The 12,157-nt window shown below is 38.8% G+C and overlaps 1 protein-coding gene across 1 annotated transcript; it reads right to left on the bottom strand.

The window, feature by feature from the left end:
- Window positions 1–1,506: 1,506 nt before the first annotated feature.
- LOC306964834 (uncharacterized protein) lies at window positions 1,507–11,250 on the bottom strand. The gene is made up of 6 exons (XM_079558994.1): window positions 11,223–11,250; window positions 10,827–10,859; window positions 5,442–5,492; window positions 5,311–5,367; window positions 3,795–3,842; window positions 1,507–1,852 (listed from the first exon to the last, which is right to left on the bottom strand). The coding sequence occupies exons 2-6, from the start codon at window positions 10,831–10,833 to the stop codon at window positions 1,680–1,682; spliced, it is 336 nt and encodes a 111-aa protein (XP_079415120.1). The 5' UTR covers window positions 10,834–10,859; window positions 11,223–11,250; the 3' UTR covers window positions 1,507–1,679.
- Between the last annotated feature and the right edge of the window lie 907 nt (window positions 11,251–12,157).

The raw sequence follows: 12,157 nt of genomic DNA on the forward strand, positions 1-12,157 counted from the left end.
TTGACGACTAAAATTGGACTAAAACTAAATTAAAAGTTTCTCATGAGACTAAAACTGTGACTAAAATGTCCAGATATTTTAGTCGGCTAAAATAAGACTAAATAAAAATGAAAAGGAGAGACTAAAATCATCCAAACTTCTATTGAGCGTCTGAAAGAGCCTCAGATCATGTAAATTCTCTGTCAAAGGATCAGCTCTGAGCTTTGTTCATGAGGAGCAGCTCCATGAAGCAGAGGAACAAGATTAAATATGATTATAATTAATATTATTAATATAAGTCGAATAAATTAGTCTTAATTTTAGTCGACTAAAACTAGACTAAAATTGAAAGTTTTTTTTTGACTAAATCTCGACTAAAATTAAATCACATTTTAGTCAAAAGATTAAAACTAAAATAAAATATGTTGTCAAAATGAACACTGAAAGAAAAGTAGAAAAATATAATAACTGATAAAGGTGCACCCAAAACCAGATGTAAACGACCCGAAAGGCACAGCACACACTGACTTTCCACCGTTTCCAGTAATCCATTTGTTAATTGCCACAAGTTGCCATTTTAAGCATTAACTTTATAGCTTTGAAGTTAAATTACGCAGTACATCAGTTACTTAATGGCATGTATGACTTGTGAAACCTGAAATCTATTGCTCTAGTATTTCCTTTAAAGGAATAGGCTCGAAATCCGCGCAGTAAAGTGAAGATTACTGCACGGATTTCAAACTACTCCTGGTATTATTACGCCTTACAATATAGTCCCCCCTTTTATCCGCTTAGAAAATCCACATTGTTTAATTTAGTGTAATTATACTTTGTAGTGGAACACTTCACGTAACCATATTTAAATAGGGAAAACGTGGAAGAGCTTGGTAGCTTCTATCTTGACCTGTTTTGGAGCTATAGAGGAGAGAGGGAGAGGCTAAATGCTAACGCCGTCTGCGCTGTGTTTACGTGACTGAAGGCACGGGGGAAGATCAGACAGGTCCTAAAGAACTCGTCAAAGCTCAGGTAAGAACATATCTCAGTATGTAAAAACGGTGGCCTATTCCTTTAAAGAAAAGTAGAAATATATAATCAATAACTGATAAAGGTGTACCCAAAACCAGATGTAAACGACCCGAAAGGCACAGCACACACTGACTTTCCACTGTTTCCAGTAATACATTTGTTAATTGCCATAAGATGCCATTTTAAGCATTAACTTTATAGCTTTAAAGTGAAATTACGCAGAACATCAGTTACTTAATGGCATGTATGACTTGTGAAACCTGAAATCTGTTGCTCTAGCATTTCCTTTAAATGCAGTTTTAAGCATTAGCGGATCTACCGTGATAGAAAACACAGAGAAGTGAAGCCACTTTGTGCAAAACAGTTTACTGCCCCCACATGATATGTAAATATAGGTACTTAAAATATACAACAAACTCAACACAGGAACCACACAAACTACGCTAAACCTCCGGCATTTTCTTGTAACAATGAATGCAGACGTTTAACAAAATGGCACAACAACCTGTTTTTTCACATGCTTTGGATTCTTCAAGATCCTTTTTTTTTGCATCGCATCAGAACGAGTCCTTTCTAAACAAACAGCATCCCTTACACGTTCAAAATGGCATCCTTCCATAAAATAAAATACCAAAAAAAAAAAAAAACCTATTTCGAACAAAGTCTTTTTTCGCTCATATGAAGTACTCCTTCTTCTCGGTGGCCGGTTTGCTGTGGAGCTCCTCTTCGAAGTCTTCGCCCGGAGCCAGCTCGCCGGTCGTCCTGTAGTCGCCCTTGTTGTGGCAGAGGTATCGATAAAGCAGGAAGCACAAAACCGCTATGGTCAGCAAGATCACCGCGATGACTACTAGAAAACCAAAGAAGCGGGGTCACTTTATCATCTCAGAATATAACAAGAAATGATATGACACTAGCAGACTGCTCACACGCTTTTAGATGAGTGAATGAATCCTATCTAACTGTAGTCCTTGTATTGTTGTGGATATAGTTTAAATCCGTTACTCAACTTCCTTCCTTCCTTGCAGCAAAGTAAATAGAAAGGAAAGGACTTTATTTGCATAGTGCCTTTTCCAAACAGTCACAAAAGGCATTTTACAAGAGACAAGTTTACAATCACTCCATACTCGGTGCTGGTAATCTGTTGCCTGGCATCTGGAATGATATCTCTGTATATTTTATACACGGGAATATCAGTCTGGGCAGATCCGTGCAATTAGAATCGTTTATTTGAGGTCATGTGTTGTTACTCTTGGGATGCGGAAGTCCCCTCAATAATAATAATAAAGGGACAGCCATGAGCTTTTTTCTAATCGGTGGTAAATGACTAAAAACACATGGACAGTAGGTGAGTTTTGGGATTGATAATCCTGTTAAAGGGACTATAGGGAGTTTAAAAATGTTAAAGAGGGGGTATTCTGCTTTTTTCAATCACACAGCACCAGTCTATATCACACTACAATGATGACCAAACCTTCTGTTGGTCTGTAAATGCAGTAAATTAGAATAACTGCCTTGTATAAAATGTCTCTCTCAAAATGGCTGTAGTGAATGTCTTGAAATAGGCCTCTGTCTCTTTAAGAACCTCTGAGCCTTTAGACACGCCCCCTCCACACGCTGTCTGTGGCATCAGTGGGGAGGGGGTTCTGCTGAGGAGCAGTGGTTGGTTACTCGGCTGGTGACGAAAGCTCGGAGGCGTCTCCAGGAGGTGGGGGCGTTCCTAGGAGGACTCAGGCAAACCTATCCCTAAAATGGCCGCCATCAGAGTTTTTACAGATGACTCAAAAATACGTGAATGTGCCCAGGCAACACTTCAGGCATGTTTTTAATGAGGGAATGACAGAATAACATGATGTAAAGCTTGAAAAAGTCCATTTTGCATAATACCCCCCCTTTTAAAGAGACAGAGGCCTATTTCAAGACATTCACTACAGCCATTTTGAGAGAGACATTTTATACAAGGCAGTTATTCTAATTTACTGCATTTACAGACCAGCAGAAGGTTTGTCATCATTGTAGTGTGATATAGACTGGTGCTGTGTGACTGAAAAAAGCATAATACCCCCTCTTTAACGTATCTAAAGTCCAAAGCTTTTCAATGGGAGACCAGCGGCGATATGGACGTACTACAGCAATGGCGGCCCCTGGTGTTGTGGCCAAAAAGCAGAGCGGCCATTGGGTTTACTCCACTTCCTGTTTGCTTGCGTATGTTCCGCTCTGTAAATGTAGTTATACGCCTTTGTAGTTCAGGTGAGAGTAGCCGTTAATACAGAGGAGCGACTGAGCCAAGCTAAACTCCTCCCTGTGGTCTATATCTGGTCTGCGGTCTCAGCTGAAACCTTAGCGCGCTGACGAAGCCTTTTGGATGAAGAGGCGAAACGTTTGACATTCCAACTAGAGTACAGAAGACGACTGTCCATCTTCAGTCAAGGTTCTTCAGAGCCTACACAGACGTCTATATGCATCTAACACTGCAGGGTCCTACACTTCATCACTGATAAAAGTTGAATTTGAAAAGTTGAACACAAATTGATAACGCTAAATATCCATCACACGGTACGTTTTGGTCTCTAGATCCCGACCATAGAGTATATTGTAAAAAAAACATGAGACTATTAGGTACTAGTATAACGTTTTCTGATCTAATGCAAACCCAGGTAAATGGAAGGATTTGTGAGATTAAAAAGAGTCTGAAAACAGAAATCAAGTACAAGAGCATTCAGCTGATCACGCCGAGGAGAACAATCGATAGAAGAATAAGTTCTATAAAACCAAGCGTCCGACAAACTTACTTGCAACGATTGTGCCGTCTGTAGATGCTGGGATTGCTGTTGTTATCACTGTAAGTAGATAAAATAAATAATGAAAGTCAGTTTACAGTACGCAGACATGAGACTCTGCACAATATGAAAGAAAATGGGGGGGAAATGGGGGAATGGCTACAGCAGTACTACAAACTCACCAGTCCTTCTCCAGAAAAGAGCAAATTGTGTAATTCATAATGCAGGATACAGAGATCACACTCACCCTCTTTTCCTAAAGTCAAATCTACTTAAACTGAAGGATCTGATCAATTATTTCACCGCAATAATGATGCAATGATAATGAAGCTAAAAATGATCTATTACCAGCCAGTATTCAGGATTTCTTTGGACAACAGGAGGAAGGGTATAGATTGAGGGGTCACATGAATTTCAAAACTCTGGTTGTCCGATCCACCAGGAGGAGTTTCGGCCTCGCTGTTTGCGGCGTAAAACTATGGAATAGCTTGAATGTGTCTCTCAAGAAATGTACCACAGTATAAAAACATGGTCTTCACAAACTATAGAGCTGGATGTTAATTAGAATTTAAACAACAATTTAAACAGTCACATTATTGTGGCTGGATTTCTATGGCCGTGATGTGTATGTTGTGGAAAGACATTCATGGTTTGTAAAACAATTGTTGTAAATATTGTGCAGGTCGTTGTAAAAGAAGAACGATTTGAGCTTCTTTTGCTCCTGTAAAAATATCAAGTAGAAAAGGGGGCGGGACTAAATAAGGTCACACTCAGTGTTAATTTTGACAACAAATTTTATTTTATTTTAGTTTTAGTCTTTTGACTAAAATGTAATTTAATTTTAGTCGAGATTTAGTAAAAAAAAAACATTTCAATTTTAGTCTAGTTTTAGTCGACTAAATTTAAGACTATTTAGTCGACTTTGCATTGATAATATTCATTATAATCATATTTAATCTTGTTCCTCGACTTAATGGAGCTGCTCCACATGAACAAAGCTCAGAGCTGTTCATTTGGCAGAGAATTTACATGATCTGAGGCTCTTTCAGACGCTCAATACAAGTTTGGATGATTTTAGTCTCTCCTTTTCATTTTTATTTATTCTTTTTTTAGTCGACTAAAATATCTGGACATTTTAGTCACAGTTTTAGTCTCATGAGAAACTTTTAATTTAGTTTTAGTCCAGTTTTAGTCGGCAAAAATATCACTTTGACTAAAATTAAGACTAAATATTAACACTGGTCACACTTCAACCCACTCCTTTTTGAACAATTGCTGTATTGGTATCCATTACTTGTATTATCATTGTATCATTGTTTAAATTGTTCGAAATAAACTAAAAATTGCAATATCCCACAACTCCCACAAGCCATTATCAGCAACTCTTGACTCACTCCGAAACTTTGAATCACTCCTTAAACCCCACCTGCTCAAACTTGCTTCTCCTTAATCCTTATTTACGTCGTCTTTATCCGTGCTCTCTATGTAAAGCGTCTGTGAAAGTACATTTAAGCGGATGAATCCCTACCGTGGGCAACCGTCGTGTTGGCGTCTCTGGAGAGCGTCGTCAAAGCTTTGGTAACTCCTTCACACAAAACAAAGACAAACATTATAATGAGCCGAAATAACAGGTTTTTGAATCTAAATCCACTCGTTTACCTTCGGTCACGGCGGGCGCTGTCGTCACCGTCGCGTTATCCATTTCCGTAACTGCAACAGAAGAATGTGCAAAATGCCCGACAGTTATCTCCTGCAGTGATTCTGAAGCGAGGGGTTGTGTAACTGCTTTGCTCCAGGGGCAGAGTGCGGAAATTGGGCAGTCGGGAGTTGGGACACTTTAATCTGATTAATACGATTCTCACACAGAAATAAACCCGACCTGGCCATGAACAGCACTTGGTACAGATGGACAGTTGTGCTGAATAATGGAGTTTTAATAGGCCCATGTTGCTTTATTATGTTGAGGGAACCATGGTACAGGTGGGTAGAGTACAAGTACATGCACAAGTAAAAAGTAGTATAAATACACAAGTAAAAAAAGGCACTAGAAGAAAATGTTGCTCGAGTATTGTGAGCACTGCGCGTAAAAGTCTGATTAATGTTTCAATTGTGATAAAAATCATTAGAAACGAAACTTGGAGACATGCGAAAATCCTAGGGCTAAATCGAAATTGAATCGAAGTTGCAATGTCTGCTTTTGTCAGTGTCTGTAATCGTCATGGGAGTTTATTAACCCCTTAACTCCCACCTGAACCTGAGCACATTTTCTCCAGTTTGGCTTTACCCCCAGTCCAAGAGCTTCAGGAAAAAAGGTGTGAAAATAGCAACAAAACTGAGACGAAAACAATGATGGAAATGTGAGAAAAAAGTGACGGAAAATTGATGAAAAAGTGGCAAAAATGTGACAAGAAATTGATGGAAAATTGATGAAAAATGACAAATGTGACAAAAAAAGACAAAAATTTGATTAAAAATTGACAAAAAATGACGAAAAAATTACAAAAATGTGATGAAAAAAATAACGAAAAAACTGACAAAAAATGTGACAAAATGTTACCAAAAAAATGCAAAAATTTGAGAAAAATTTGACAAAAAAATTACAAAAAATTGACAAAAAATGACCAAAAAAAAAAGACGACAAAAAAGTGATGGAAAATAAATCTGATGACGTGAGGAAAAAGATTCTTTCGGTTCAGGCGGGAGTTAAGAGGTTAATTGACATGTTTACAGCCATTTCTTTGGCAGAAACAGCTCCTAGTTTTGGAGTTTGGACAAGAAGATTTGTGGGGTAACATTTTATTCAACACTGCCCTTGATACATTGTACAGAACTAAATTTAGTACAATGTAATTCGCTCTGTAATAATGTGTGATAAAAAATAACATAAAAATAAATAAATAATCTTAAACCCATCCATCCATCCATCCATTTTCTTCCGCTTTATCCGGGGCCGGGTCGCGGCCCCGGATAAAGCTTAATCTTAATCCATAATAATAATAATAATAATAATTCTTAAACCATAGATATAATATATAAGAGATCGATGATTCATAGTAATGCTCCCGAGTGGTCTGTGAAGTTAACATGGCTGCTCAACGAAGCCGGTTCCTTAAAAGGGCAAAAAGGTGGGAAGCCCCAGACCGGCTACGAGCCTCCACAGTGCTTGATTGACCGGCTCTGGAGCTCTGAAAAGGCTTCCACTTTTTAGTGCTGATGTACAAAAAACAGTGTGGTTATAAATATGTCACAGCATCGCCACATGGGTCAGAGCAATCTTCAGAAAAAATAAAACTCTTTGGAGCCAAGCAGTGCTCGGGGAGGTCAAAGCACTCATAAGAACTTTGTTTACCAAATGTCTTTTGGAGTCACCCCTGGCCACCAGGAGGTGGTATTACAGCGATGTCAGCTCCCCGCCATGAGGACCAAAGAGAAACACGCTCCTCGCCCCTTGGCTCAAACACATTTTAATCATGATCTTACTCTTTGTTGGTTGGAAAATGCCACACTGATCTAAAACAGCTAAAATATCCAGTAGTTTCATTTCCAGTATCCTACACGCAATCTCCAAATAAGCCCCTCCCCTCCTCTTGCTCCCCTTTGCTGTGCAGCTGTTTCAATAAAAAGCAAAAAGAAAGTAAGTCTGAGTGTTTCTACTTCACAATGCTAGGATTAAGCTCAGTAAGAGATGGAGAGTTGAGGAAAGAACATCCTGGATACGTCTGACTTCAGGAGGAGTTTTTGATGCGCTGTCACTGCGATGCTCAGAACAGCCACTGAAGAAATCACAAATCCAGGTTTGTTTTTGACGAGAAAACAACTTTGTAAAATGAAAAATGCTACAAAAGTAAGAGTCATTTGCATAATACACCCCCTTTAAATCACACTAGAGGGACAGGACTTCATTTTTAGTTAAGTCGAGGTTTATTTTTAAGGCCCGTCTTCTTTGTGTGTCAATATTCAAACACCAAATTTGCTTGGAGTTGTTTTTAGTCAGAACACCCAGTCCCACCTGACCCTATTGTACACGCTTATAGTGCAGAACATGCAAACTCCACACAGGAAAGCCCCTTGAGCTGCAGCAACCAAACCCAGGGCCTTGTTGTGGTGAAGCATCAACCACTGCTCCACTGTGTGACAAACGAACTCAACAACAGTCTGCAGAACCAGGACTTACGCAGAACTTAACCAGCGCCTGAACTAGGACTAAATTAGGGTTTAACATGGAGAAAGACGGGACTATACCAGGTCGAAACCAGGGGCGGACTGGGACTGAAAAACAGCCCTGGACTCTGACCAGCGTGGCCCAAATTAGCATAATTGTGACACTTCCACAAATACATATTTTAACCTTTAACCCCTCGCCTTAACATTAACGAGTGCATTTTCCCCAGTTCGGCTTTTTATTATTATTTTTTTGATTGGTATCATCAGCAAAAAGAGCGGGAAAGGCGGTCGTAGAAACAGAAGCAAAATCATTCATATAAATAATAAATAATAATGGTCCTAAAACTGAACCTTGTGGTGCACCATACTCCACGGAATTCCTTTTAGATTCATGTTTTTTTTATACTGGGCTTTACCAGGGGCGGACTGGCCATGTGTCCATTCTGGAAGAGCACAGAGGGGCCGCTGGCTCTAGGGCCACCAGTCCTGCCTCAACCGAGCTTTACCCAAATCTAAAAGCTAAAAAGAAAAGCATCAAAATAGCGAGAAAAAGGGGATGAAAACATGAGGAAAACACGGACAAAAAAATGATAGAAAAAATGATTAAAAACAACCAAAATGTGACAAAAATGTGACAAAAACTCAACAAAAAAATTAAAAAAATTCGACAAAAAGTGGTGATTTTTGATATTTTTACGTCATTTTTTGTCAATTTTTTGTAATGTTTTTGTCAAATTTGATCATATTTTTGTATTTTTTTGTAACATTTTTGTCATATTTTCATCCATTTTTCATAAATTTTTTGTCAATTTCTTGTCACATTTTTGCCACTTTTCCATCAATTTTCCGTCACTTTTTTCTCACATTTCAAAAAGCTCAACCAAAAAGTGACAAAAATGAAAGATGAAAAAAAAAAAAAAAAAACATGCAAAAGGTGACACAACACGAGCGCGAGGAAAACGGTCGGTTTTGTGGGTCTTAGCTTTCAAATGAGGCGTTCCACAGCCAAAAGATCAAAATAGCGAGAAAAAAGAGGATGAAAAGTCAACAAAAACGTGAGAAAAACAAAAATGATGGAAAAAATGATTTAAAAAAAACAACAAAAATACGACAAAAATGTGGCGACGTGACGAAAAGTTTCCGTCACTTTTGTAGGTCTTAGCTTTCAAATGAGGCGTTACATTGTTGCTCTCCAGTCATGTAGCTTTTAGATTCCACAAATACATATTTTAACCTCTGACCAGTTCGGCTTTTTTCTTTTTTTTTTTTTGATCGGTATCATCAGCGAAAAGAGCAGGAAAGGTGGTCGTAGAAACAGAAGCAAAATCATTCATATAAATAATAAATAATAACGGTCCCAAAATTGAACCTTGTGGCGCACCATACTCCACGGAATTCCTTTTAGATTCATGTTTTTTTTATACCGGGCTTTACCAGGGGCGGACTGGCCATATGTCCATTCTGGAAGAGCACAGAGGGGCCACCGGCTCTAGGGCCACCGGTCCTGCCTCAACTGAGCTTTACCCAAATCTAAAAGCTACAAAGAAAAGCATCAAAACAGAGGATGAAAAGTCAACAAAAACGTGAGAAAAACACGGACAAAAAAATGATTCAAAAAACAACAAAAATATGACAAAAATGTGGCGACGTGACGAAAAGTTTCCGTCACTTTTGTAGGTCTTAGCTTTCAAATGAGGCGTTGCATTGTTGATCTCCAGTCGAGAAGCTTTTACATTTGGGTAAAGCCCAGTATTAAAAAAAAAACATGAATCTAAAAGGAATTCCGTGGAGTATGGTGTGCCACAAGGTTCAATTTTGGGACCGTTATTATTTATTATTTATATTAATGATTTTGCTTCTGTTTCTATGACCGCCTTTCCCGCTCTTTTTGCTGATGATGCCGATCAAAAAAATAATAATAAAAAGCCGAACTGGGGAAATGCACTTGTTAATGTTAAGGGCGGGGGGTCAGAGGTTAAAATATGTATTTGTGGAATCTAAAAGCTTCTCGACTGGAGAGCGACAATGTAACGCCTCATTTGAAAGCTAAGACCTACAAAAGTGACGGAAACTTTTCGTCACGTCGCCACATTTTTGTCGTATTTTTTAATCATTTTTTCCATCATTTTTGTTTTTCTCACGTTTTTGTTGACTTTTCATCCTCTTTTTTCTCGCCATTTTGATCTTTTGGCTGTGGAACACCTCATTTGAAAGCTAAGACCAACAAAACTGACCTTTTTCCTCGCGCTCGTGTTGTGTCACCTTTTGCATGTTTTTTTTTTTCTTCTCCATCTTTCATTTTTGTCACTTTTTGGTTGAGCTTTTTGAAATGTGAGAAAAAAGTGACGGAAAATTGATGAAAAAGTGGCAAAAATGTGACAAGAAATTGACAAAAAATTGATGAAAAATGACAAATGTGACAAAAAAAGACAAAAATTTGATTAAAAATGGACGAAAAAATGACAAAAATGTTACAAAAAATACAAAAATATGATAAAATTTGACAAAAACATTACAAAAAATTGACAAAAAATGACGTAAAAATATCAAAAATCACCACTTTTAGTCGAATTAAAAAAAAAGATTTGTTGAGTTTTTGTCACATTTTTGTCACATTTTGTTGAGTTTTTAAAAAAAAATTCTATCATTTTTTTGTCCGTGTTTTTCTCATGTTTTCATCCTCTTTTCGTCGCTACTTTGATGCTTTTCTTTGTAGCTTTTAGATTTGGGTAAAGCTCGGTCGAGGCGGGACCGGTGGCCCTGGAGCCGGTGGCCCCTCTGTGCTCTTCCAGAATGGACACATGGCCGGTCCGCCCCTGGTCGAAACCAATCCAAAGACGCCACAGAGTGAGAACCAAATGCAGCAACGTTCCATCTTACCATTCATCGTTGCCTTCAGCTGGTCGGCTTCACCTAAAAGCAGAAAAACAAAGCCTGAAAACTCCACTTTCCCACACTCACACGACGACTTCAACACATCACGAAAAAGCCCTGAAGGTGTCGCCCTATTTGCTTGGGAAATTAAATCATCCCTTTGTCACCATTTGTTTACAGAGCGCTCGCGTGTCCTCCTTTGTTTCAGTCAAGCCTGGTCCATAAAACGCGCTCTGTAAAAACGTCAGCCTCCTTCCCCACAGAGCTGGCGTTTTGTCGCAAAGTTAAATGAAAAGAGAAACATTTTTTGGCAAAGTTTTGGAAGAGGAAATGAGCCAAAGAGAGCGCGCGCGCGTCCCCCTCCCCGTGTGCGTCGCGTCGCTGCTGTTGGACAAGACTTACCTGGACGCGCTTTAGTTGGGAGACCTTTTTCCAAACGACTGTCGGACTACACACGCGCACAGCCGCTTTTACGCGCGGGGAAAGCTCGGATCCTGGTGTCAGATGCCCGGGGATCTTGCGGTGAACTCGGTGTGAAAGTAAAAAAGATGTTGAAGTCGCTCCTATCCCGTGCGTCATGCAGAGAACACGCTTTTCCGCTCCGCCCTTTTCCTCCTCGTGTCGCCTCAAAGATCGTCTCTGAGCGAAGCCAAACCCCGGTGTTTTATCACTATCTGTGTGTGTGTGTGTGTGTGTGTGTGTGTGTTGGGAAAAGTCACTCAAAAAAGCAAAACAAACCACGCAGTCCGTTCAAAGTGTTGGGTCAACATTGATTCTTTAATCAGGCAAAAGTGATGCTTTGGTTCACATCCTGAGAGAAAGTACAGTGTGTGCAAAGTATTCCAGAGTGTTGGCCTCAGGTGCTTATGTACATAATAGAAATACATGAGTAACTTTACTTTACTTCATGAAGTGGCTTAACTCTTGTTATTCGCAGTGTTCATTTCGTCGACTAAAATATTTAGTCTTAATTTTAGTCAAAGTGATATTTTTGTGACTAAAATTGGACTAAAACTAAATTAAAAGTTTCTCATGAGACTAAAACTGTGACTAAAATGTCCAGATATTTCAGTCGACTAAAATAAGACTAAATAAAAATGAAAAGGAGAGACTAAAACATCCAAACTTGTATTGAGCGTCTGAAAGAGCCTCAGATCATGTAAAGTCACTGCCAAAGGATCAGCTCTGAGCTTTGTTCATGTGGAGCAGCTCCATGAAGCCGAGGAACAAGATTAAATATGATTATAATGAATATTATCAATGCAAAGTCGACTAAATTCGTCTTAAATTTAGTCGACTAAATTTACATGCAATTTTAGTCGACTAAAACTAAATTA

This window comes from Gobius niger (assembly GCF_951799975.1).
Source record: "Gobius niger genome assembly, chromosome: 6".
In the NCBI taxonomy this organism is placed as follows: domain Eukaryota; kingdom Metazoa; phylum Chordata; class Actinopteri; order Gobiiformes; family Gobiidae; genus Gobius; species Gobius niger.